This window comes from Oncorhynchus tshawytscha, linkage group LG04, assembly GCF_018296145.1.
Source record: "Oncorhynchus tshawytscha isolate Ot180627B linkage group LG04, Otsh_v2.0, whole genome shotgun sequence".
NCBI classification, from domain to species: domain Eukaryota; kingdom Metazoa; phylum Chordata; class Actinopteri; order Salmoniformes; family Salmonidae; genus Oncorhynchus; species Oncorhynchus tshawytscha.
The window spans coordinates 23,127,231-23,154,914 of NC_056432.1; the positions used below are offsets into that span (position 1 = coordinate 23,127,231).

The 27,684-nt window shown below is 40.0% G+C and overlaps 2 protein-coding genes, 1 long non-coding RNA gene and 1 pseudogene across 7 annotated transcripts; 2 read left to right on the top strand and 2 right to left on the bottom strand.

Annotated features, from left to right (window-relative positions):
- Positions 1-860: 860 nt before the first annotated feature.
- On the bottom strand, positions 861-2,310 carry LOC112248349 (small nuclear ribonucleoprotein Sm D3). Of its 2 annotated transcripts, none has more exons than XM_024417293.2 (4): positions 2,153-2,310; positions 1,739-1,868; positions 1,289-1,481; positions 861-1,024 (listed from the first exon to the last, which is right to left on the bottom strand). In XM_024417293.2, exons 2-4 carry the CDS (start codon positions 1,862-1,864, stop codon positions 960-962), a joined length of 384 nt encoding a protein of 127 aa, XP_024273061.1. In that variant the 5' UTR covers positions 1,865-1,868; positions 2,153-2,310; the 3' UTR covers positions 861-959. The 2 variants fall into 2 exon arrangements, with proteins under 2 accessions (XP_024273061.1, XP_024273062.1); XM_024417294.2 differs by having other exon boundaries at positions 1,739-1,864; positions 2,153-2,303.
- On the top strand, positions 1,801-6,639 carry LOC112248348 (protein GUCD1). 2 transcript variants are annotated; one of them, XM_024417291.2, is made up of 6 exons: positions 1,801-1,889; positions 3,554-3,638; positions 3,742-3,907; positions 4,060-4,151; positions 4,309-4,550; positions 4,865-6,639. In XM_024417291.2, exons 1-6 carry the CDS (start codon positions 1,832-1,834, stop codon positions 4,954-4,956), a joined length of 735 nt encoding a protein of 244 aa, XP_024273059.1. In that variant the 5' UTR covers positions 1,801-1,831; the 3' UTR covers positions 4,957-6,639. The 2 variants fall into 2 exon arrangements, with proteins under 2 accessions (XP_024273059.1, XP_024273060.1); XM_024417292.2 differs by lacking the exon at positions 1,801-1,889 and adding an exon at positions 2,644-3,034.
- On the bottom strand, positions 6,154-27,114 carry LOC112249480 (annotated as a pseudogene).
- LOC112248350 lies at positions 19,947-22,084 on the top strand. 3 transcript variants are annotated; one of them, XR_002953216.2, is made up of 4 exons: positions 19,947-20,051; positions 21,094-21,159; positions 21,246-21,468; positions 21,547-22,084. It is a non-coding gene; the product is annotated as an uncharacterized LOC112248350 (long non-coding RNA). The 3 variants fall into 3 exon arrangements; XR_006083205.1 differs by having other exon boundaries at positions 19,960-20,051; positions 20,990-21,159; XR_002953215.2 differs by having other exon boundaries at positions 19,962-21,159.
- Positions 27,115-27,684: the final 570 nt, after the last annotated feature.

The following is a 27,684-nucleotide window of genomic DNA, read 5'->3' on the forward strand; positions in this document are numbered from 1 at the left end:
GACTCCAACCTAAGTGTATGTAAACTTCTGACTTCAACTGTAGCCCCTGGATACAACTTTAGGTGAGATCAATGAACATGTGGGCACAATACTCTAAAGAGAATACATATAGCTTTTCAATAAGACTTATTTCCACAGGTTTGCAAAGTACTACAAAACCACTGATAATGTGTAAAGAAGGACCTTGAAGCCATGCTTTTTTTGTCCAGACCTTTACCCACCTCCAATATCCAGCCCCTGCCACTAAACATCATGCATACACTCGTATTTCCTTAACTTTCTAACTAAGCCTCTTCAGTGTACGACCTATCAAACTGCTCTGAAGGTTAGCCAGAATGCTTGCTTATGTGGTATGTGCACATACCATAATCCAGGGATGAGAAATGCGTTGTACTCCGAATTGTCCCTTTATCTCAACTGTTACACCGATAAGATTGAACGAATGCTAGTTACAGAAAACTGCCCTTTTCATCCTAATGCTAGGTAGCAGAAGCAAGAGCAGCCGTTTTGGAATGGCAGTGTCAGCCAATTAGCTCCTTTGTTGTTCAACGGAACATTCCATAACGGCGGCAGTGGCTACTGCTAGCTAGCATGAGAATGAAAACAGCAGTTTACTTAAACTTGCAGTCGTTCAATCTCAATGTTACAGTTGGATAATGGGACAATTCGGCATACAACTAATTTCGCATCCCTACATTGAGGTACGTTTCCCGAGCCATATCTCGCACCGGCTCCGCTGTGTTTTAATCTAAACAGGAAACCTGTTCGACCCCAGTGCAGCTGTAAGCAAGCGTAGGGTCGGAATCTATAATGGCTACTCTAAAGTTATTTGCTACCTGATAACAAGGAACATATCAATATTAAGAAAATCATTTTAATATGGAAATGGTATTTTGCATCATTTATCAACAAAATAACAAACAAGCGGTATTATAGAATGTAGAAAATAATTTTTACAATTATCGCCTTTTCGGGAATATATTTCCTCTTCCCATCCCTCCACGTCCTCGACCCCTAGCAGCCACTGGGAGAGGAGACAAAGCAAATTGTTCAATCAACATACATTATTACAATAATCTGCTTCCATAATTTATGTAGCAAATCCAATAGGATACTAGCCTGGGCCTAGATCTCTTTGTGCTCCTGCTAACGCCAACTCGATTGCTATCATAGTCAAGCCAAACATGTTTGGCATCACAATGACTGACAATGAGTTGGCATGATGGCACACAGGCCAGTTGGAATCAAAGAAGATCTGATTAGGCCCAGAATGTAATAAAATCTATACCTTGTGCTTTGAGAATGGCAGCTTTGCCTCTCCCAGCTCCAGCTCCCTGGTTCTTGTTCTTCATACTCTTTAGCATTGGTGCATTCTTCAGCATGTCTGGTAGAATAAGGAATCGAATCTTGCTGCCTCGGATGTACACTTGCTCCAGCTGGGCTACACGGCCGTCTCTGTGAGTCACTGTGATGTTGGCCATCTGGAGGGGACAGAATGTTGAATGAGAAATACATCAAATTAGATTAGGAAGGGAGGGGTTGGGGGTAGGTTGTAGAGGTCTACTTTATGAGGGATTCAGGGAAAAGATATGCTTATTTATAAATCATAATATTAAAATATAGTAAGGAACTTAGAACTTAAGAGAACTTGATTCAACATGTTCAGAATGATACTTTCTATACAATTGTAATTCGTGTTAGGCATGAAATCCACTTTAACGTTTGAGACGCTTATTACCTGGCAGTTCATGTTGTCCTCAGCTTCAATGAGTTTCCCCCGGTACACCTCCCCGGTGTTGGTCTCGCAGGTAACGATGTGGCCCTCAGCTTCATGAAGGACTTTGATTGGCACTCCAATGGACATCTTTCTGAGCACCACCACAAATACAGTAATGATTTTAGTCAAATATAAAACAGCTTCTGGTTGATGTTATTTGTCAATAAAATCAGTAGTTAAACGTTAGTAGCTAAAACAGGATGAATGGAATTGGCTAGCTGGATGTTAGCTAGCTATGCTTGGTAGCTAACGTTGGCTAACGATAAATATCTAACGTTAGCGCCGAATGATACGTACTGTAGCTAGCTCATTTCCATGTGCACTGCTATAATGCTAATAGCTAGATAGATGATGATGATAACCGTAATATCTTACCGTTTTAATCCTTGCAAACAAGTTCGTGGAAATTATTAAGCTAGATAGCTAATATTTTTATTTAGGTCTAGCTATGGGTGAATGGCAAAGATGTCCTGCTTGTTTGAAAGCTAGCCTCTCCAGCCCCGTGTATTTCCTGTTTGACTCATTCATGGCCATGGCAAAGATGTTTTATAACTAATAGCTCATTGTTCTATCTGTGGCGATGCAGGGTGAAAACTAGAGCGAGAACTGTATGTGCTGCCACCTACTGATGTCATGCCAACGGTGCAGTTTAGTTCACTACTAAAGCTTTTTTCTTTTACAGACAACACTCAATCCAATTTATTACGTTTTTTTTATATTCCATCTATAGTATGAACAACAATTCAGCGACTCGAATAATGTGGGATACACTCTGTGATAGATGTTGTTCTTGTTTGCGACCAGGGTTATTTTGGTGGCAGTGTAGTTTCTGGATCCACTTTTAAGTGTGTGTGTGCGCGCGCTATTAACAACATTTGGGTGTGCGGGGGCTACCAGCCACCGGAAGTGAGTTTGACTTGCAATCCTCGTTCGTATCAATTATTTGAAGAAACCCAGCTAGCTATCTGAACAGAACTAGTTTAGCGATCAGTACAAGAAAACACTAAACAATTCACATGAATCCACTTTAAATGATCTAACAGTTAGTGGGCGAATTGACTATTAAGTCGACCAACTAGATGTAAATAATGATATGTTCTAGGGTACACTGATTTGGTTGCTAGCGCCAGGCAGTGCTAGCCAACACCCTCATGAGGCAATCCAACTCCGGAGGATTAACTAGCTACCGACCGTAAGCAAGTCTAACTAGTTTGTGATTTGCATCTAGCAGCAAAGAACAAACCAACAGAATGTCAGGTACGTGTGCTCTAGTTTTCTAGAGTGTTTTTGAAATGTCACGTTTGGTAGTAGAACCCACCTAACTTAGCTAGCTAACCACCAATTATTTAACCTTTATTTAACGAGGCAAAGCAATTAAGAACAAATTATTATTTACAATGACGGCCTACCCCGGACGAACCCTCAACTAACCCGGACGACGCTGAGCCAATTGTGCGCCACCCTAAGGGACTCCCGATCACGCCCGGTTGTGTTACAGCCCGGGATCGAACCAGGGCATCCCATCCATCTCATGACATTGTCACATGTAAATAACACTTGCTGTGTTTATCAGTGGTGCTATAGGAATATCCAATCCATTAGAAAAACATTATTTAGCTAGCTACAGTAGTTATTTACTTTTGTAAACATGATTTTAATTAATTTGGAGAAGCTTGCCACAACAGAAAGAAACTGACATATTATAGGCCTGGTGAGCCCAGTAGCTAAGATTGTGTAATTCTTTCCATCAGCCTCATCACATCTTGTTTTTGACAGATGATGCTGTCCTGCTGAATGTACCCGTCATTCGGCAGCTGTACCACTGGGACTGTGGATTAGCCTGCTCCAGAATGGTTTTGAAGTATGAGGACATTTCATCATATACTGCATACAGACATGGGTCTGCATTTTAACTACAGTGCATTGTGTTGGTGAAGACTTCATCATATACAATAATTTGGCAGGTACCTCCACCCTGTGAGTGATGAGGAGTTTCAGGGTGCTTGCTGGGAGTTGAAGCTGACGCAGAGTGTTTGGACAATTGACTTGGCCTACCTCATGTGCCAGCTGAGGGTCCGGCACCGCTTCTGCACTCAGACACTGGGTGTTGACAAGGGCTTTAGGAATCAGGTAATGAGTCAACACTTTGTAGACCATCATGTACAATAGTTATAATGTAAGGTTAAGTACATTTAATTATCATGTAGCCCACCATAACAAATGTCCTTAACTAATATGTACCTGAGAGACTTACTATGTTTGTTTCTTTCATCTGTTTCCAGTCCTTCTACAAAAAGCATTTTGACACTGAGGAAGACAGAGTCAACGAACTCTTCCTAAAGGCTGAAAGCAAGGGTGTGGTGGTGAATAAATGGTTAGTTAACTTTGTGAAAAACTTGCACGGATAAAGAAAAAAGACCAATTGTTCCAAATCTACCAGCTTGTCTGGTTAGTAATAGTTTTTTTTACAGACCTAGACAGAAAATAACTAAGAGATGCTAACTTTCTGCCTTTTTGAATGTCACCTGTAGCTCTGTGACAATTCAGGAAATCCAGGAACATATTTACCAGGGCCATGTGGCCATAGTGCTGGTCAACGCTGTGGTTCTGGTGTGTGAACTCTGCTCTTCGCCTGTCAAGTACTGCTGTTTCCTGCCTGTGGGCCAGAAGTGCTTCTGCAGGAAGCCAGAATACCAGGGTCACTTTGTGGTGGTGTGCGGCTTCAACCGGAGCACTGGCTGCATCTTCTACAACAACCCTGCCTACTCAGACCGTTAGTCCTCCCTCTACACATTTCCAACAGTCGACAGGGCCACCGACTTACTAGACCCATATATTCATTAAGAATAAGTGTGGAATAAATCACATTGTGTTTTTTGGCATTCCAAGTTCTAAATCTAAGTGCTTCATAATAAATTGCACAATAACATAACACCTGTACCTGACTCTGTGCCCTACATGGGGCTTTGCATGAACATGTAACCAGAGGGTGAAAAGTTAACCATGTTCTTGTCAGTAAGCACAGAGAGATTGAGTAAGAGTGAAAATATCACATTGACAGAAAGCCTTTGTGTGTTTTGCTTACAGGCGTGTGTTGCACCAGCATTAGTAACTTTGAAGAGGCTCGAATGAGCTACGGGACAGATGAGGATATTCTGTTCATCTTCAAGGAGAGCTGATGGCTTAGGGACAATGAAGATGCAGATGGTCTCCACTTCGCTATGGTGCCCCATCCTCACTATGATGACACATCAGTGGGTCTACAGGTCCCTGAACTGGGACTGCTGGTTCCAGCTCTTGCCCAGTGTTGTAGATGGTCCCGGGCTGTCCTTTCCAGTGCTAACTGACTGCTCACAGAACACACATCACTCCAACGTCACCACACCTGCCTCACTTCACATAGCCCATGCTAGTCGTCAGTGTGTAAAGGAATAATCACTGAAGACATAGATAAAGTGTGGTTTTAAGTTGGTTGGGGGACAAGCAGATAGATGAAATAGAATAAAGGAATTTTTCCTGTGTCCCATTTTGTTTAGTTTTACTTCAGTTAGTTGATTCTACCAATTGACGTGTGAAGGGTGAGCAGTGCAGGACTTGAAATCCTATTTCTAATGTTGGGTGGAAAAAATAACATGACACTCAAGTTGATTCTAGACTTGTAGAGGAGGACAAAACAATGCACATACAAGGGCTTATGGCAACATGATGCTCTCTTTGGTTTTACCTGGTGTCATGCAAGTCTGATGGGCCATGTATTGCTGCTTTCCTCCCCTTAGACTAGCCTTGTCTTATTTTATCAATAGTTATTTTGATACTGTTTGTTGAACTTCATGTATTATTTAGTATTTTCTAATAACATGGAATAGAGGGAGAAATTGTTTTTCAAAGACTCAGGTAATTAATGTCCATAGAGTCTGATGTGTTGTATTACAATAGCAAACCCATGTTACAAATGTATTTTCTTTAATGCAATACACCTTGACCCATTTCCTGTTTATGGAACCAAATCTGCCTGGCAGGCCTAGGTGTCAGTCATCAGGACATCATGTTCAACCTCAGCCTGCTGCTTTGTACAGACTTTGCTTTTGTTGTGTGAACCGATGATTACAGTCCATGTCAGTGTCATTCACATCAAGGAGATTTATTACAGAGAATCAGCTATAGTTTCAACTGAAGGCAGTGGAGGCTGGTGGGAGGAGCTATAGGAGGATGGGCCCATTGTAATGGCTGGCATGGAATTAATGGAACTGTATCAAACATGGAAACCACATGTTCGAATCCGTCCCATTAATTCCATTCCAGCCATTACAATCAGCCTGATCCTCCTATAGCTCATCCCACCAGCCTCCACTGTCTGACGTTTTTTCAGTGTTGCACTACATGCCTCGATCTCCATGCTCTTTGAGTTTGGAAAAGGGAGAATGGAGACACAGTGGAAAGTGTGAAGTACGAGGTACGAGGTAGATGCATGCCTTGCAGGTTTTGCTTCAGTATATGACTCAACACTACCTTCTGAGTTTTAAAGGAATTATTAGATCATAAGATATTTTCTGTTGAAAATAGCAATCAAGTGGAGGCAACACACAGAATGACTTCATTATTCTCTTTCAACATTTGTTTTTATATTTTGGTATCATGGATGATGTTATTGCACTTTGGTTTTTGTACCAGCCATAATTATGTATTATTTAATTTTCATTTTACCATGATAACATATTTTCCCAATCTAGATGGAATGACAATGATTTATTCCTGCTTGTGTATTTTTGTTATGAACAAATGGAATGTGTTAAAATGGCTTTATTTTTATGAAATATACAATTCCATTTATGTACTGTACTCATTAAAATAATTTGAACACATTCTTTGGTTTAGCTTATGGCTGGCTTGTTTGGTCTGTTAATAATCTTGATAGCACTAATCATGTCTTCCTAAACATTGACCTCATGTCCTCTTATTGAGATAGACTACTGTCTACAGTGCAGCACGTCTCTTTGTTTAGGTGTACCTTCAGGTCATGTCGATCTTCTACTTCTTGATAATGTTTGGCTTGAAGTCATGCTTGGTTGCCCTGGTGAGCTCCTCTGAATAGTCCCCATACCTCCCAGTCATCTGCAGATATAGTAGTGCAAACTACTTATGCAAATGTAATATACCAGGGTTTTGTTATCGCGTAACTGAACATGATACAGGTTAGACCAGACAGTATTGTCTGTTAGTGTTTCACAGGTAGACAACCTGCAACTTTATGCACAGATCATGAGGTCTATGGATATGAATGTGCTGTGAGGCTAACGTTCAGCAACATGACACTTGTTAACATGGCAGTAGGCCCCGGGCCTGTTCTGGATGCAGAATGTAAATGGCAGACAGACACACTGCACTTGGGTGTGGCTCATATATCAAACATGGGTCTATGCCATTGAGGCTCACCGTCAATGACGCTGGTATAGACCTGACCCATTTCTGGATATCCCTTTTGTATGCTTTACTTATTCAGAAGTATCTCTATTCATGCAGACATCCATGTCAAATTCTTGACAGAAAGATACAGTGTTGATTGAGTACTTAGTTGAAAAACAGATATGCAGTAATATGCATGATAATACACTGTCCTAAAAAAAACTGAAAGATGTATACCTTTTTTTCCATTCCCAGAGGTGAACTCATTCTTAAAGTGCTCCTACATAAAACAAGAGAGATATCCTCTTCAGAAATCTGCATTATGATGGTTCATACATAATATAGTTGTGTTCACCAGCTGTGAAGTCTGGCAGTGGCATACTGTATGAGGCTACACACAAAAGAGAGGATACCAGTATATCATGGATAACTGGACTATGGAGGCAGTAGAGGGCAGAATGGAATAGATTTCAATGCCCCTAGGACTTGGCTCAGTAATAAGAGGTTGTAAAAGAGATCATGTGGAACAACATAAACCCGTCTTTGGTGGTATTTACTGTCCCAACAAGGTTGATTCCACAGGTGAAGCAGTGGTTTGCTATAGTTGCATCCCTAGCCTCAATTGACCACATGGGCTCACTGAGTTGAAGAGGATTTCTGCTTATATATCTGAGCCTAGAGGAAAGTCATTGTCCTCAGGCCTGGAGGGAAGCCAAAGTCCTTCCGCTACCCAAGAGTGGTAAAACAGCCTTTACTGGTTCTAACAACAGACCTATCAGCTTGCTGCCAGCGATTAGCAAACTGTTTGAAAAAATGGTGTTTGACCAAATACAATGCTATTTATCTGTAAACAAATTAACAACAAACTTTCAGCATGCTTATAGAGAAGGGCACTCACCATGTACTGCACTGACACAAATGACTGATGATTGGTTGAAATAAATCAACAGGAAGAAGATTGTGTGAGCTGTACTGTTAGATTTCAGTGCAGCCTTTGACATTATTGACCATGAGTTGTTGTTGAGAAAACGTATGTGTTATGGGTTTTCAACCTTTGCCATAATATTATGATGGATTCAGAGCTATCTATCTTATAGATCTCAGAGGGTTTTCTTTAATGCAAGCTTCTCTAATGTCAAACATGTAAAGTGTGGTGTACCGCAGAGCAGCTCTCTAGGCCCTCTACTCTTTTCTATTTTTACCAATAACATTTAACAAAGCATGTATGTCCATGTAAGCTAATGATTCAACTATATACACATCAGCAACCACAGCTAATGAAGTCACTGAAACCCTTAACAACGAGTTGTAGTCTGTTTTGGAATTGGTGGCCAGTAATAAACTGGTCCCGAACCTCTCTACAACTAAGAACATTGTATTTGGTACAAATCATTCCTTAAGTTCTAGATATCAGCTGAATTTGGTAATGAATAGTGTGGCTGTTGAACAAGTTGAGGAGACAAAATTACTTGGTGTTACCTGAGATTGTAAACAGTCATGGTCAAAACATATAGATTCAATGGTTGTAAAGATGGCGAGAGGTCTGTCCATAATAAAGAGATGCTCACACTCCGCAGAACAAGTCCTGCAGGTTCTAGATTGATCTTATCTTGATTATTGTCCAGTATTACAGTATGGTCAAGTGCTGCAAAGTGTTACGTTCTGACCTTAGTTCTTTTATTATGTCTTTGTTTTAGTATGGTCAGGGTGTGAGTTGGGTGGGTTGTCTATGTTCCTTTTTCTATGTTTTGGGATTTCTGTGTTTGGCCTGGTATGGTTCTCAATCAGAGGCAGCTGTTTATCGTTGTCCCTGATTGAGAACCATATTTAGGTAGCCTGGTTTCACTTTTGAGTTGTGGGTGATTATGTTCCGTGTTAGTGTTTGTTACCACACTGGACTAGTCCGTTTGTGTCACTTTGTTATTTTGTATTTTTGTAGTGTTCAGTTTGTCTATTTAAATTGAAAACTTAGCACGCTGCAAATTGGTCCGACCTCTCTTACTCCTCATCAGAAGAAGACGACGAATGTTACACAAAGAAAGACCTAGTTAAGCTGCAACTGGCCCAGAACAGAGCTGAACATCTTGTTCTTCATTGTAATCAGAGGGCTAATATTATGCCAGTCTCTTTTGGCTGAGAGTTGAGGAAAGACTAACTGCTTTTATAAGAAACAATGTGTTGGAAATTCCAAATTGTTTGCATAGTCAACTTACACACAGCACCGACACACACTTACACCACCAGACAAGCCACCAGGGGTCTTTCACAGTCCCCAGGTCCAGAACAAATTCAAGGAAACGTACAGTATTATACAGAGCCATGAGTGCATGGAACACCCTTCCATCTAATATAGCACAAGTGAACCTGGTTTAAAAAAAACAAATAACGCAACACCTCACGGCACAATGCCTCTCCCAATGTGACCTACTTGTTGTGTGTATGTACTGACATGCACGTGTAACTGATAGATGCACAAATTACACTACATGTTAATGTTTTTAAATGTATGTCAATTGTAAAGTATTTTGTCTGTATTGTATTTTTCAGTATGTTTCAGACCACAGTAAGACTAGCTGTCACTATCGGCTAATGGGGATCCTAATAAATATAAAATCTAATCAAATCTCAATCCATTCATACTGTACATGAACCAGTTGAGAGGGTGATGGTGCCCATAGTAGATGTTCATAGCAATCTTTCCAAAACGGGGTCTGAAACACTCTGTGGCCAGTGTCGCCCTCAATGTAATTTGTGGACTGAGTTAGGGAGGGGGAAAAAGTCCAAGTAAAAGTCTGTGCATATCTGCATCCAGTATAGTATATTTGCCATAAAAAAAATGTAAGAGGTCAGTTTAACAGGGTTACATGTAAGGAAATATAGAAGAAAAAGACAAAAGAAGAAGATTCAAATAGATTCTCAGAAGCTCTACAAATCTAATGTATTCTGAAGGAAATGGTTGATACTGTAGGTGTCAGTGTAGGACAATGAACATGAGCAATGCACATGTCATGCATGCCTTGTCATCTGCATGAACATACAGAATCCGTTGACCTGAAATAATAGGTTTAGTGGATGACATGACATGAGGATTAACTTCTTGAGAAATGAAACAATAGCCTGTTGTGTTCAGCAAGTAATGAGTATGTCTTCCTACTGTAGACACACCATTGTGGGATGGCAGCTGGAAGAGTATAGTGTGTGTGTGTGTGTGTGTGTGTGTGTGTGTGTGTGTGTGTGTGTGTGTGTGTGTGTGTGTGTGTGTGTGTGTGTGTGTGTGTGTGTGTGTGTGTGTGTGTGTGTGTGTGTGTGTGTGTGTGTGTGTGTGTGTGTGTGTGTGTGTGTGTGTGTGTGTGACAGACACAAGCAACTTTAGAGTATAAAGTACAAAGATGGCTGGAACAGTCCTCCTGACAGCCCTAATTACAAAGGTCTGTTCCTCACTCTGAGTATGGACATGCATCTAATGAGACAAGCACACACGCAGATAAAAGAGATGGGGTCGTAACATTGTTAATGTTGTAAATGACTATTGTAGCTGGAAACGGCAGATTATTTATGGAATATCTACATAGGCGTACAGATGCCCATTATCAGCAACCATCACTCCTGTGTTCCAATGGCACGTTGTGTTAGCTAATCCAAGTTTATAATTTTAAAAGGCTAATTGATCATTAGAAAACCCTTTTGCAATTATGTTAGCACAGCTGAAAACTGTCTTTAGACGAGTTGAGTATCTGGAGCATCAGCATTTGTGGGTTTGAAATTTCTTCTGAAACTCATGTCTATTCTTATTCTGAGAAATGAAGGCTATTCCATGCGAGAAATTGCCAAGAAACTGACAATCTCGTACAGCGCTGTGTACTACTCCCTTCACAGAACCAGAATAGAAAGAGGAGTGGGAGGCCCCGGTGCATAACTGAGCATGAAACTAGACACATTAGAGTGTCTAGTTTGAGAAACAGACGCCTCACAAGTCATCAACTGGCAGCTTCATTAAATAGTACCCACATAACACCAGTCTCAATGTCAACAGTGGAGACCTCTACTGCTGTGTTCCAAAGTACGTTGTGTACCTTTTCTCGCTACAAAATGGGTGATATCACTACGACGTTGTATTTCTTTGCCAGCTGAAGACAAAATAAGAGTAGAGTTTAAGACATGAGTCATCATACAAAGACAAAATGCTGGAATTGCCCATCTCCATCAGCACAAACACATGCACGTGTAACAGTAGAACTTTAGACCGTCCCCTCGCCCATACCCGGGCGCGAACCAGGGACCCTCTGCACACATCTACAACAGTCACCCACGAAGCATCGTTACCCATCGCTCCACAAAAGCCGCGGCACTTGCAGAGCAAGGGGAACTACTACTTCAAGGTCTCAGAGCAAGTGACATCACCGATTGAAACACTATTTAGCGTGCACCATCGCATCCGTTACACACGCACACACATGCAAACACAGAGGCGTATGTGTGTGACAGCGCACAGCTACATGCTGGAATGCTCATATCAGACTGGAGCTGTTCTTATGTTCTAGACCCCAAACTGAGCATGAACTCCCACCACAAACATCTATTATTCACTATGCATGAATTAGATGACAGCATGCAAACTACCCCAGAGTACAATCACTCTTTGTTTCTCAACAGCTAGGCCTACATTATGTTGTAGAATGTGCCTTGTCGTTAAACATAATGGAACATTATTTCACATGCTAAATAATACACTAAGGAGCAATACCAATCTCTAATCTATACAATGGCATTCTTTGACTACAGTTTCATATCTGTTAACCTTATACTGCAGTGGGCTAAATCAGGGTCACACAGTGTTTCTTGGTAGTCAAATAAATCTACTTTGAAACAAAAGTACTTACCTTACACACATGGTTATGGGCTTACAAAAAGAAGACACCTGGCCCATGTCAGATATAGAGGTGAATGTATAACATTTTTAGTTTGCAACTCAATATTACACTTTATATACATCACAGAAGACTGAAATATAACAACACTGTTTGATATAGAAACACAGGATTTGCGCCACAATTGTTTTGTTTTATTAATATGGAAATTATGAAAAATATTAATAACATTCCACCCATGAGGCCACTAGGTCATTTGACTGCAGGGATTTGTAAAACTACAGTTAGATTATGCATACTTACTACTACCCATACTATTAAATGGCTTCTACTATGACTGTTCTCAGAGTATGAGTCACTAGCAGTATTGCATTGGATGTGGTATATTCTTGTGCCGTGGATGACCCTTGACCTCTAACCTCTTGGCAGAAGCGGGTGGTGTATCCACCTTATGCAGACTCTGTCCACATTTCTTTCTCCCGGGTACGGAAGGCAAAGGGAGTACCTGTGATGGGGAACAAAGCAGGATCATCTCTAAAAACTCAGAGCCGTAAAATGGAGGTACACACTAGAGAGCACTTAAACATAACTGTTCATATTAGTATATCTCTCAGAGGACAGAAAATAAGCATACGATGCTCCAAAAATGTATCACGTGATCTGTCTTCACACCATGTGAAGCATTTTGATGAAAATCTCTGTGTATGCTTATTACTGTTGCACGTAGCTGTGGGGATGGGGTCACCTCCCTGATGGAGCACTTGGGGGGGTGTTTGGTGTATTTCTGCTATACTAGGACACTCTAAATGGGCAAGAGGCCATAGGAATGCACACCTCTTTCATCACATGTTCAACACATCATAATGTTGTTTAGGACCACAAACAAATAGGATAACAGACTTTTTTTTCTCTAACCTTTATTTAACTAGGCAAGTCAGTTAAGAACAAACTTATTTTCAATGACGGCCTAGGAACAGTGGGTTAACTGCCTGTTCATCATTCAATCTGTGCAGAACGACAGATTTGTACCTTGTCAGCTTGGGGGTTTGAACTTGCACTCCGGTTACTAGTCCAACGCTCTAACCACTAGGCTACGCTGCCGCCCCCTCTGCTGTATACCCAGATCCTATCACCCTGGCTGATCCAGTTAAAGTACAGTAAAGTGAACAAGCACAATTTGTATCCTTATTCTCTGTAACAGATTGCACAAAGAAAATGTATGGAAAGCTCCAATAGGCTACCTCAGTAAAACAGATCTGTAATCTCACTCACTCCAGGCCTCCTGAAAGGAGACAATGTTGACCCCACACATGGCCGCCACATCGACCATCTCACCAATCCTTTTGTGGAGTGCTATTATCCGGGTAGAGGGATGAACACCAGCGAAGGCTGCTGTGGGCAGGACGGCTCATAATAGTGGCTGGAATGGAGTGTAATGACTGGAATGGAGTGTAATGACTGGAATGGAGTGAATGGAATGGTGTTTGATACCATTCCATTTACTCCATTCTGGCCTTCATTGATGAACACAGAGATCAGTCAGCAAGCCCCATGCGTCTTCTCAACACTGCTCATAGTAAGGACTTCAAATTGCAATTGGGTAAATCCATTTCAATTCAATAATGTTTTGACAGCACCCATTTAGATATGAACAAAACATTCCATACATATTTTCCAATTGTAGAAGGTCTCAGAAAGTGACTTTTTGGACTGAAATCATTCAAGAGAAAAAGGTGGTCAAAGTTGACCCACTATACGATGAAACATCCATGTCATCACTGGAAACGATAAACGGTTGAGATTAATATAATTTAAAAGTTTACAAACAGGGTTGTCAAAAATGTTATACAAATAAAAAATAGGTCATGTTTTAGCTTAGACCCTATTTTACATCAGCTGAGGTTTATGTGTTGTGAACGTCATCAGTTGAGGCACAACGTGTGCTTGAATACAGGGTGGGTGTCATGTTTTGGCTGATAAATGTACTAAAATGGGAATATATTGAGATGTCAACTTTCAAATGGTATGACAAAGATGGTTAGAGGTCCACACATCAGAGGATGTTGACTTGAATGGGAATATCTGTTGTTTTAGATTATACTGTCAATCCTCCATAAGAAACATGGCCATTAAGTTGAATATTCAATGATGGTTGGACCGGCGGGCATCTTTGTGGTAGTAATTAGAAGTTAAAATTTCTATTCAATTTTAATGGTGTACCAGCTAAATTGCAGTGGTCTGAAGGGATATGGTCTGTTCTATGAATTATATTTCTATGGTTGAAATAACACCCACCCTGTATTCAAGAGCATGTCGTATCTCAACCGATGGCGGGCACAACACAAAAACCTCAGATGTGAAAAAGGGCCTAAGCTACAACATATGTGAACATGAACTAAATCTGAGTTAACGTGTTTTTAGATCATTTTCATTAAAGGTTTAAAATATACATTTTTATTTAAAAGCATTTTTTTCAATAAATAATCAAATAGTGTGACTAAACTGTAAGCTTTAAAATGATATCGAACTCAACCATTTATATTTTCCAGCGATGAAGACATGCATGTCTCATGGTATGTTTTAGCATTCAGGTCATTTTAGCATTCAGAAAAAACCTTTTCTGACCACTTTTTCCATGGGTAAACATAAAACATTTTGAGTAAATCAAAAGGGATGCTGTGAAAAAGTGATTGAATTGAAATGGATTTATTACATGCACATATAACGAGAAGAAAGAGAGAGTGCCATAGATGCAAACAATATTGCAGCAGGCTTTGGTTGGTAAAGAGATTGAACCTAAGTAGTCATTACTCTCTAATCTGAACCAGGACAGGGGCATCAGTGGGCAGGACGATGCGGTTCTGAATGAGGACGTTTCTCAGGGGCCTGAGCTATTCCGGAGACGCATCAAGCAAGTACCCATGAAGCTCAAAGTCCCTCTCCAATGCAGCCTCCACCTCACATGCTGGGAGATCAAACTTCCTGCAAGAGATTGTCAAATGTGCTTTAAAGGTCAGCTAAACCTAATTATCCAGACAGAAGTGACTCTCATCTGGTTTCACAGACCCTCAGCAACACCTATATGAAATGCTGGTAAACCCTACAAACAAGTGCATCTTTGTGTGATTGTATTAACAGTTGAGTAATTAACAAAATACTACACAATTTTGATTGAACCATCCCTTTATTTTGCCATTGCTGCTAGGTGGCACCAGCCTGCCAGGCAGATAGTGCCTTAATGTCCATATATACTAAAGACTGAAGATTGCCCCTATGAAAGGTTCAATCATAGACATTAAAACCAGGGTTCAATACTGCCCCCATTTACAGGCGCTATGGTTGGTTGAAAGGACACTGTTTTGATCAAAGTCCACTTGATTGTAAATAAATGTCTCACCCTGCTGAACAGCAGACTCCAAACGAATAATTGAATATCAACATTTGAGACATCAACATTTTCATATATTTTTCACTTTATAACAGCAGTGTCAAAATGTGGCTAAACCTCATGGATGAGAACATATTGTCCACATAGTTATGAAATGCAATCTACTGTATTTTCTATGGTCCCATGGCAACCTGGTATCATAGCATTTCATATTATTCTGTACATGTATCTGAAACATTCCATTTAGTATGATATGTTATGTTTCGTATAGTATATATTTAGTCCCAGTATCCTTAGCTTAGCTCATCACTAAGCTAAGGATCCTGGGACTAAACACCTCCCTCTGCAACTGGATCCTGGACTTCCTGACGGGCCGCCCCCAGGTGTTACGGGTAGGTAACAACACACCTGCCACGCTGATCCTCAACACTGAAGCCCCTCAGGGTTGAGTGCTCAGTCCCTTCTTGTAGTCTCTGTTCACCCACGACTGCATGGCCAGGCACGACTCCAACATGTCATTAAGTTTGCAGACGACACAACAGTGGTAGGCCTGATCACTGACAACAACGAGACAATCTATAGGGAGAAAGTAAGAGACCTGGCCGGGTGGTGCCGGAATAACAACCTATCCCTCAACGTAAGACAAAGGAGATGATTGTGGACTACAGGAAAGGAGGACCAAGCACGCCCCCATTCTCATCGACGGGGCTGCAGTGGAGCAGGTTGAGATCTTCAAGTTCCTTGCTGTCCACATCACCAACAAAATAACATGGTCCAAGCACACAAAGACAGTCATGAAGAGGGCCCGACAAAGCCTATTCCCCCTCAGGAAATGAAAAAGATTTGGCATGGGTCCTCAGATTCTCAAAAGGTTCTACAGCTGCAACATCGAGAGCATGGTTGCATCACTGCCTGGTACAGCAACTGCTCAGCCTCCGACCGCAAGGCACTACAGAGGGCAGTGCGTTCGGCCCAGTACATCACTGGGGCTAAGCTGCCTGCTATCCATGACCTCTATACCAGGCGGTGTCAGAGGAAGGCCCTAAAAATTGTCAAAGACGCCAGTCATAGACTGTTCTCTCTGCTACCGCATGGCAAGCGGTACTGGAGCACCAAGACTAAGACCAAACGGCTTCTTAACAGCTTTTACCCCCAAGCCATAAGCTTCCCGAACATCTAATCAAATGGCTAACTGGACTATTCATTGTGTCCGCAACCCCCCCTCTTTTACACTGCTGCTACTCTGTTTATCATTTATTACTTTAACTAATCCAACATGTACATATTTCCTCAATTAGCCCGACTAACCGGTGCAAACGCACATTGACTCTGTACTGGTATACATAGCCTCTCTACTGTTATTTTTTTAAATATTTTTTTTCTTTAGTTATCTATTGTTTTCCTAATACCTATTTTTTACTTAAATACTGCACTGTTGGTTAAGGACTTGTAAGTAAGCATTTCACTGTAAGGTCTACTACACCTGTTGTATTTGGCACATGTGACAAATAAACTTTGATTTGATTTGAATTTGTGATTACAATTCGTATGATATGTCACGAATTGCAAGTCGTACAATATGTTACAAATTGCAATTTGTAACATATGTCATGAATTTTCTAAATGTACAATATGTTACGAATTTGCAAAATGTATGATATGTTTTGGATTTGCAAAATGTATGATGTGTTATAAATTCCAATTTGTTGTTGCTAAAGTTAGTTAGGTGGCTAATGCTATAAAGTTAGCTAGCTGGCTAAGGGTTAGCTAGGGTCAAGATTAGGAGTTAGGTTAAAGGTTTAAGGTAAGAGGAAGAGTTAGTCAACATGCTAAGTAGTTGTAAAGTAGCTAAAAAGCAGTAAGTAGTTACAAAGTTGCTAATTTGCTAAAATGCTAAAGTTGTCCATGATTGGATTGGAACACACAACCTTTGAGTTGCTAGATGTACGTGTTAGGGTTAGGGGAAGGGTTAGCTAAAATTAAGGTTAGGGTTGGGGGAAGGGTTAGCTACATGCTAAGTAGTTGCAAAGTAACTAAAAGTAGTACTCTAAGTAGTTGCAAATTAGCTAAAATGCTAAAGTTTTCCATGATGGGATTCAAACACACAACCATTGGATTGTTAGACGTTCACATTATACACCCACCCAGTGCTTAATGGTAAATTGGGAGGTGCTGGAACAAAAAGTGAGCCCGAGAAACCTGGGCCTGAACACATAAAAAATTTTACATATATCCTTCTGCATACTGGCATAGAGCAGTAGAGTAGAGGTGCTTGCAGAAGTTGCACAAATGAGGGAACATGTTTGTCCGGAAAATGTTGGCCTTTTATAACCGCATTTCATGCAATTCTACATAATTTTAGATTACTGAAAAAATATTTGGTTTGGGGTCTTTGCGCATGCGCTTTGTAAGACTTTTGGAGCACATTCTTTTTTTAATAAAAAAAAAAATATACTTTTAAAAATTATGAACACAACAAATACAAAAAAACAGAAATATACAAACAAGAGATCATAAACCTAACAGACAGAGAGGGGTATTACATTTCAAGATTCATTTTCAATTTGTTAAATACTTTTATGGTGCGTATTGCTTTTTGGTTTTTACATTTACTGATCATTTCAGAATAATATTTCAATTCTATCTTAAATAATGTGAAAAGGGGTTTGTTCTCTGCCCACTTCATTTTATGGACAAAGAATCTTCCATGAAAGATTAACAAATTAACAATAAAAGTTAAATTAGGGTCCATATAATTTGGATCAAAATAAAACATAATATCAGAGTCTTTCAAATTAACATTAATAGTTGTGTCTTTTAAAATAAAATATTCTAACTCACACCAACATCTTCTGACATAAGAACAGTCCCAAAAATAAATGGTCAAGAGTCTCTGGGTCACAATCACAAAATACACATTTGTTGTCAATAGCTATTTTAAATCTGTGTATAATAAAGGTCTTTACAGGGTAGATTCTATGAATGAGTTTGTATGATACTTCAATCACCTTATTAGATATACAATATTTACCAGATAACAATGAAACTTTGTTCCAGTTCACTTGTCCTAGGGCTGCATTCCAGTTCACTTGTCCTAGGGCTGCATTCCAGTTGACTTGTCCTAGGGCTGCATTCCAGTTCACTTGTCCTAGGGCTGCATTCCAGTTCACTTGTCCTAGGGCTGCATTCCAGTTCACTTGTCCTAGGGCTGCATTCCAGTTCACTTGTCCTAGGGCTGCATTCCAGTGTACTTGTCCTAGGGCTGCATTCCAGTTCACTTGTCCCAGGGCTGCATTCCAGTTCACTTGTCCTAGGGCTGCATTCCAGTTCACTTGTCCTAGGGCTGCATTCCAGTTCACTTGTCCTAGGGCTGCATTCCAGTATATTTTAATTCCTTCTAGTTGTATTGAGGCTACAAAATCCTCAACAGTTGCACTTGGAGTACTGTTATATTATCCTAAAAGAAGAATAACACCTTTAGGGACAGCTCTAACAACAATTTGATACTCCTCAGGAGTGAATGTAACATTGTGTGTTCTAAAAGATTCTGGATAATCATATAGTATTTTATGTCTTTATTATTCCAGATTGTATACATATGAGGGGAAAATTGTTTTTTTACATGAGGTTCCAAGTTAGAAGTACTTGTTTATGAAAGTTTGCAAGCTTAATAGGGATTTTCCCCATATCAAAGTTGCCTTTGATTAAGAATTCTAGACCACCAATTTGTTGGAATATTAAATTAGAGATGATATTCCAGATGCAACCCTTATTTCTTAAATAGTTTCCATTTAATCCTAAATATTATATTAGAGGTTTTAAAATCCAGAGCATTCAACCCTCCCTCACCTTGGGTGCTACATATTACCGCTTTTCTTAAATAATGAGGTTTATTCCTCCATATGAAGTTAAATAATTTAGTATCAACCATTTTAGTTACTGACAGAGGAACATCCAAGACAAGGGAGGTATAAACTAATCTGGACAGACCTTCAGATTGTGATAAAAGTGCACGTCCAGATAAAGAAAGATCTCTTAATAACCAGGAGTTAAATCTCTTTCCAATTTTCTCTACAATAGGAGAGAAATTTAAGTTGTCCCTTTCTTTTTGATCTTTGCTAACTGTAATACCAAGATATGTGATCACATCTTTTACAGGGATATTACATACTGAGTTTAAGTCACACCTTTTCAACGCAAATAATTCACATTTCCTAGTATTCAGAGATAAACCTATACATGTGTGAAGGCATTAATACACTCAATAGCTTACTTGACTTCATTATGATCTTTCAAAAAAAATGGTGGTGTCGTCGGCCAATTGTGAAATGACTGACAACACTGTCAGCCAATTCGATGTCTAGTTAGTCTCAACTAGTGAAAAGCCACTGAAGCCACTAATGGGAATGCGAGACGTTCTCAACTGACGGTATCCAACCACCATCGCCCGTTTGTCGTGTTGGTGCAATCATCTTCGTACTTTGACTTTAGCCCCGGCCCCAGCTCGAATTTTCAAAAACAAACGGCGGCCATGACGCTTTCCCCGCGTTGGATCATTGTTTACATCACACGGAGAGAGAGTCACATTGTTTTATAAGATGGCATGAAAACGATTGTAATGTTTTTGCTACATTTGTGTATTTGTAAGAATGGAAAGCGAATTGTAAACATTATTATACAGTGCAATCTCATTGTAAATAATCATTTGTTCTTTAACTGACTTGCCTAGTTAAATAAAGGTTAAATACAAATTAAAAAAATACATCTCTGGTGTCATCTACCTATGATGCACGTAGCATTTAGCGGCATCGGTAAATCATATTTTTACAATCGTAGCAATTTTAATGCATACTTGCGCTTAAATTTGTGTTTTTTTGTATGGAATAAGACGTCTGTTAAGTTGTGAGAAAGTAGCATGCTACAGTAGTTTATTTTCGGTTCCAGTGTATGGCACAGTTTTTTGTAATAGTATCAGTCATGTATTAGCTAATAGATGTATTTTGTTAGCTAGTTTAATGGTGTAAAAATCGTGATATTTCCCTTGCATTTCAATCTACACAGTCATATGGGTCTGCAATATTAGGTAGGCTATTCAATTCCCTTGACATTCTGCAAGCATTAATACTTTACAATAATGGAAGATATGCATCGTCTTAATCTTACTATTGTCCATGTAGATTTTTTTATTACATTTTTTAAAAATTGAACCTTTATTTAACTAGACAAGTCAGTTAAGAACACATTCTTAGATCTGACATGCGTTTAAATTTTACACAACTTTACATGCATGCTTTCCATAAATGCAATGTGTGCGTGCTTTGCACAGATGAAAACCCTTCCATGATGACCCTCTTCCTGTATTAGTCATATAGGCCTATGGATTATTTGTCCTATAGCTAAATAACTAAAGCTAGTAGCTCACTAAATCTAGTAGCTGTAGCCATGCTGCTGCTTGGCTATAGATTTGCACTCATGGTGCTGAGAATGCTTAGTACTGTAGCTGTCACTTATGTATTCTCTGTATGTATTATGTATGAACCCTTGGACGTACAGGTACCTCCAGCATGCCCTCCTGCCTCACATTTGGCCCCTGTCCCTCATGATCTACCTCAGGTCCTCTTGTAATCCACCCCATTCTTCTGTCTGTGCCTTGGTAGGGCGAAGACCAGCAGAAGAGGGTGATGTCCTTCCTGCCTCGATAGCATGCCTCAGAAAGTGCTGAGGTGATTTTTTCTATAATAAATTAATTTAATATTTGTTAATGTTTGGATAACTATTAGTAGTTTAACTCTCTCTCCCTTAAATGTAGCTGGTGATTCCGGAGAGCTGGCAGGCAACTCTCAACAGGAAGCAGCAGCAGTGGATTGACCGGACGCTGTTTACCAATAGCTGCCTACGGAGCTCACAGTTCATCACTGTCCTTGCCCCTGTGGGCAAAAAACAGAAGAGGGCGATGTTCTTCTTGCCTCCAAGGCCTGCCTCAGAAAGTTCTGGGATGAGTTTTTCTATAATAAATGAGAAGCTTAGAAATGGTAATTGAATAGTTGTTGGGTCGACTATTAGTATAGTAGTATAGTAGTAGCATAACACTCTCTCCCTCTCTCTCTCAGCGCTTGCGGGCAACTCTCAACAAGCATCAGCAGCGGTGGATTGGCCGGACGCTGTTTACCAGGAGCAGCATGGGGAGTTCATAATTCATCACTGACTTGCTTGAGACACCAGACTAACGACGGTCCAGTGTTTGCTTGTCTAACCCATGCTGACAAGAGACATTTAAGTGTGACATTTTGTAACTAATCAGCATTTCACTCAAATGTGTGGCATGCATATGCAATGCTTAAAATTGTCTACTACAAATGGACAGTTATATAGACACTCCTGTTATGTCTATGGCTTCCTCTAACTTTGAAATGTTAATTGTAAACTGAAAATAACTATGTTTTAAGTTCTGCTGAGTGGAAGATTGTAGAACAGTGGCTGGCGGAGATGAGAGACGCTAAGGGGCGAGGTGCTGAAGGAAACTGAGCCACTCGTAGGGTGGTCGTGAAACAATCCTTTTGTATATACACTGAACAAAAAATATAAACACAGCATGTAAAGTGTTGGTCCCATGTTTCATGAGCTGAAATAAAAAATCCCAGAAATGTTCCATACACACAAAAACATATTTCTCTAAAATTTTGTACACAAATTTGTTTACATCCATTTTAGTGAGTATTTCTCCTTTGCCAAGATAATCCAGCCACCTGACTGGTGTGGCATATCAAGAAGCTGAGGACTATTTCTGTCTGTAATAAAAGCCCTTTTGTGGGGTAAAAACTCATTATGATTGGCTGTGCCTGGCTCCCCAGTGGGTGGGCCTATGCATTCCCAGGCCCACCCATGGCTGCACCCCTGTCCAGTCGTGAAATCTATAGATTGGAGCCTGATGAATTTATTGAATTGACATTTCCTGATATGAACTGTAACTCAGTACAATCTTTGGAATTGTTGTATGTTGCGTTTAGATTTTTGTTCAGTATTGTTCACAGTTCAACTTGTTCCCCTCTACCAAGACAGTGTAGAGGCTTGTGTGTTTGGAGGACCCTCTGAGCTATATTGTCTATAGCCTATGACAAACTGCTCTGAGGTGACTCCCCAGCCCGACATCGGTTATTTTTTCAATGTGGGTCTAACCAATGCTAACAATTATTTATTCCAAAGGAACAGACATTTGGACATTGCTGAAATGTGTTTTAAGTTTGACATTTGTTACTAATTTGTAGTTCACTCAAATGTGGGGTGTGAATATAAGCATTGCTTACAATTGTCTTCTACAAAGGGACAGTTATACAGACTTTCCTGTCATTTCTATGGTCCCCTCTTCAAAACATTAATTGTTTTAAGTGCAAAATATATGAGTACAAGAGACACGGTAAAGGTTTATTTTACTTGATTATACATTCAAAATGGGAAAGGGATATGTTTAAAGAATATGTAAAAATACCCTCTAAATGAAAAGAAATACATATAAGAATTTGTGTGAGGCAGGGGCAATAGGGAGTGGGTGGGAAAGGGATATATCGACAATGTAGGAAATTGAAATATGAACTGTAAAAAAAAGTCATGAGTTGAGTAGAATACAATGACATCTCATTTTCTGTCTACTACAAAGGGACGGTTTCACCTTTAACTTGTATGTATTGTAATTTAGTCCATCTTCTATCACCTTAACTTGCACAGTAGGTATACAGGGGACATACAGACAGTGGAGCAATTGTGCTGTGATGGTTTGGGGCACACGCTATCCTGTAATTTCTTTCACTGTGATGTTTTCCACATTTTGTACAGGTGTGACAAGCTTCTTTTCAACAGGAGCCATTTACTTTCCAATTTGTGTTTTCCGGTGATTGTATTTCAAATATTGGGAAAGGCCTGTTTTAGCTATGTTCTGTTCACTGAACAATTTTCTGCACGTTCCCAGCTGTAGGCGATTGTGATTGGGCTACACACAATCAACAGCGAGGCAAAAATGTGGCTAAATTATAGGCCTACTCGTGGAGTAGTCTTCTGAATTATTTCACTTATTTTTGAACAGGCAGCAGTAATTCTATAACTTTGGCAAAAGTGTTTAAATGTATCAGGGGTGCTGGGATACATCCAGCACCCTTCCCGCAGCTATGATTCTATAAGGAAATAAATTATGAACTGTAATGCTGGAGAGATGAGAGTTGCAGGCACATGTTCATCAGAGCAGAGAGAGGGACAGAGATCATAAAAAGTTATGTGAGAGATACAGGTGTGCTTCTCTCTCGCACCACAGCAAAGGCCACGCATTGGTCTATAGGCTACATGTTTCGCAAACAATAAACCCGGGCCGGCCCGACTCAAATCAATTCGTGGAATATCAGACACTTTTTCACATTACGTTTTTAAGGGGCAGGAGAATTACGGAGGAGGCAACTTGAATGAACTCTGATTGCTTTTATTATAATTTTTACATTGCAAACTGACAATTATTTTTTATGTCAATAGAGATACCAGATCTTGACAAATGGGTTTACGGAATGAAACAGTCCAAAACGGAGAGGTGCAGGATCCTGTTCTGGCAGGATCCGTCTCAAATTATGCTCTGCGCTCACCCATCCACCCCGACCAAACACTCTCCTTTTGTTTTTGCCTTAAGTAACCTTCTGTCTCATGTAACCGTACCAAACTTTACATATCATACTAATTTGCATGCCCCGGATTTACTTTTACTATGTTACGTCTAGTCTATGAGACCAGGCTAAGCATACAGACAAGGAGACTTCTGCAGCCTGATAGGGCCAAGTGCAGAATTCAACAACAACTCACTTGGTTTCTTTTCCAAACAAGATTCGTTTCACTTCTTTCAATTCCTCATCTGGAATATGTGTCTCCAGTATCTTCTCCAAAGATTCAAACTCAGACCCCGGCATTGTGAGGCTCCTTCTGTACAAGTTCCACTGTCCAAACCTTGTGCTTCTGTTAGTGAACCCGATAGCCCAGTAAGCCCACCCGTTGTCTATTGGGCAAAATAAACATAAACAGTCATATTTTTACTTTTGCTGTGGTTATGCAACCTGTCCGATTCTATCACGTTTCTCTGTCATATATCATCATGAAGATGATGAGTCACGCTTTACACTGACTACAGTTAGGAAGTCTATGACAGGTCAGGTACAGTATAGACAAAGCTTGTATTGTATAGAAAACTATGTGGTATAACACTAGGCACCATATCTACAAATATATATGCTACCTTTACTAGTTGTTCAACAATTGTTGTATTTTATTTTAACTTCCTTAATTGTTGTGAATACATGGATAAGTAGATTTATGCATTTAATAAGTGGTCCATATAGCCTAACTCTCACAAATAGTCCTATATGAGTACAAAACGTTTCTGGACCTATACCAGCCTCTAGCATGCACAGCAGACATGCAACATTCTTACATTACCCGTTGGGATATGTTGGAATGTTAATTTATCAACCTAAATGTACCTTTGTTAAAAAAGAATCGGAGTGAATAGTACCACAGCACCAACACATTTACTGTATTAGTATGTGGATCACATCGTTTTATTCATGCATGTCCATCACCATCATTTTCACCTTTCCTCCTCTCCTCTCATCATAGTCAAAGTTTTCCAGAATGGCTCTTCTTGTTTCCAGCGGTGGCCTTGCTCCAGGTCTGGTTAACAGAGCCTTTCCTTGACGGAACAGCCTTTCTGTCCCGCTCCTTACAGGGGTTGGACAGCTTCTTTAGGACCTCTGAGGTAGAACAATTGTACAAAAGTAACACAGGTGCAGACAGTACATACAAACGTACATATTAGCCACCCCTTTTCATAGTCTTAAATCAGACTTGATGTGGGTTTGCTCAAGGCAAGGGCGGTGCACATGTACAGTAACTAGGCAAGAGAGTCATTTGGCATTACCTGCTAACTCAGGATGGCTCTTGTCCAGGTCATTTAAGAGTGGCACATACTTCTGCCCTTCAGTCCCGTCACCTTCTGGGGGCAAAATATGAAGTGAATTAAAGTTAATCCGTTTCATTACTGTAAAATATCTTTAGTAATAATAACATTTATTGCAACCATGTTAACAACCTATCTATAACATATTAGTAGGCATAGTAATAGTGTTTGGCAAGCAATGTGAGAAACCAAACTTTGATCCCATGGGATTTTTAATATGGACATGTGAAGCCTAGTGCCTTCATCATATTTTGAGAGACTCACTGCAGATGCGTATGAGAACGTAGCTGTGCCTCTTCTTCATCAGACTGCTGGCCTGCTCCATGCTCTCCTCCTTGTCACTCAGGTTCACCAGCTCCCCTGTCCTGTCCATCAGGTCCACACAGTCTGCAGAGTACATCTTCAATGTGACCTTTACACTGGGCTCTCTCGGTCTATTACATATTCACTTATGACATTTACTCAGTCAGGAAACAATCTGTCAGAGTTACCATATAAACTCAGCAAAAAAAAGAAACGTCCTCTCACTGTCAACTGCGTTTATTTTCAGCAAACTTAACGTGTAAATATTTGTATGAACATAACAAGATTCAACAACTGAGACATAAACTGAACAAATTCCATAGACATGTGACTAACAGAAATTGAATAATGTAATAATAATTGTTCAGAGACACATCTGCAGTCTTCATGCCTCCTTGCAGCATACCTAAGGCACGTTCACGCAGATGAGCAGGGACCCTGGACATCTTTCTTTTGGTGTTTTTTAGAGTCAGTAGAAAGGCCTCTTTAATGTCCTAAGTTTTCATAACTGTGACCTTAATTGCCTACCATCTGTAAGCTGTTAGTGTCTTAATGACCGTTCCACAGGTGCATGTTCATTAATTGTTTATGGTTCATTGAACAAGCATGGGAAACAGTGTTTAAACCCTTTACAATGAAGATCTGTGAAGTTATTTGGAATTTTACAAATTATGTTTGTAAGACAGGTTCCTGAAAAGGGGCCGTTTAATTTTTTGCTGAGTTTACATTAAACCTCACACTGTAATGTACTGTGTAATGTATATCCAGTACTGTTTGTATCACTCTTTCATACTGTAACCACACTATCAGGTTGAATTAGGAACGTGATATTTGATGAAACACATCAGAAGTTGAACTGTAAATTATTTTTTCTCTATGGGAGAAGTACAGGACAGTACCTTGAGGATCCAGATCACACCTCTCCTTCAAACTGTGGATGAAGTTTATCATCCTGCAGTTCAGGTTAAACAATTCTGTTTGGGCCTCTTTCAAAGTAATAAAAGAGAAGTATTTTTGTACACGTCCTCTATCTATAACCTCATACTTCATGAAAGTAACCTGACTGTCACATCTAAATCCCCACAATGATTTTCTTAAAGTTTTTATTCTCATATGATCCGTTTATATCAACAAAGCTCTCCATTACCGTATGTCGGACATTTCATTATAGGTCAGCTGTTGACCTCCACAGAGATGATGGAATTATGCTCAATCAAATCATGATGATGATATAGTGCCATCTTTTACTTACCTCCAAACTGCACTGTGACAAACATTTCACCTTCTCTCTATACAAAATGCTTCAGACCAGACCTCTATAGCCCCCTCCTGTAATGTAGCTACAAGCAGCTGAAGCACTCGCCTCTTCCATAGAGCCAAAAGAAGTAATGCGTTTGGGCTAAGCCCACAGTGCCACAATAGGGGGTGTTAAATCAATGTTGTTGACTACAATCACACTTAGTGACAAAGCTTTGGCACTGAGGGATTGGCCATTGTGAATGGCTTCTGCAGTTGCTCTGAGCAAACCAACAGTTGACAGGGTAAATATTCTGTTTGGAATTTTAACCAGACATGTAAACAGTTTTGAACTGTTGCAGGGACCTCACATTCCCCCATGGTCGATAACCCCTCTGACACCCACTCTTCTCTCTTCTCCTTTCAAAAGATGAGAAGACAGGAAGCCTTTTATGTGAAGGGACTGTTTTTGTTTGTATCCATGGAGTCAATATACAGACAGAGCTTTTACTGCTACTTGTTGAACACTGTGGTCTGACAGCTATACTGTGGGCGATGACTTATTGTCAGCCGACCACTAACTGAAATTGAAAACAAGACTGTGTATGACCTATAGAGACAATGCTACACTACTATCTAGTGAATTACAATGGCAAACCAGTTGTTACCACAAGCCTCATCACAACAACTCTAAGAGAGCAATATTCTGTCTTTATGCTTAAAGATG

Excerpts from the sequence above, each read along its gene's own strand:
- LOC112248349 (XM_024417293.2), bottom strand. The coding sequence starts at position 1,864 with ATGTCCATTGGAGTGCCAATCAAAGTCCTTCATGAAGCTGAGGGCCAC. Across the intron at positions 1,482-1,738 it reads AGGACAACATGAACTGCCAG|ATGGCCAACATCACAGTGAC; the intron begins GTAATAAGCGTC and ends TGTCCCCTCCAG. Across the intron at positions 1,025-1,288 it reads TGCCATTCTCAAAGCACAAG|TGGCTGCTAGGGGTCGAGGA; the intron begins GTATAGATTTTA and ends CTCCTCTCCCAG.
- LOC112248348 (XM_024417291.2), top strand. The coding sequence starts at position 1,832 with ATGAAGGACTTTGATTGGCACTCCAATGGACATCTTTCTGAGCACCAC. Across the intron at positions 3,908-4,059 it reads ACAAGGGCTTTAGGAATCAG|TCCTTCTACAAAAAGCATTT; the intron begins GTAATGAGTCAA and ends ATCTGTTTCCAG. Across the intron at positions 4,152-4,308 it reads GGTGTGGTGGTGAATAAATG|CTCTGTGACAATTCAGGAAA; the intron begins GTTAGTTAACTT and ends TGTCACCTGTAG.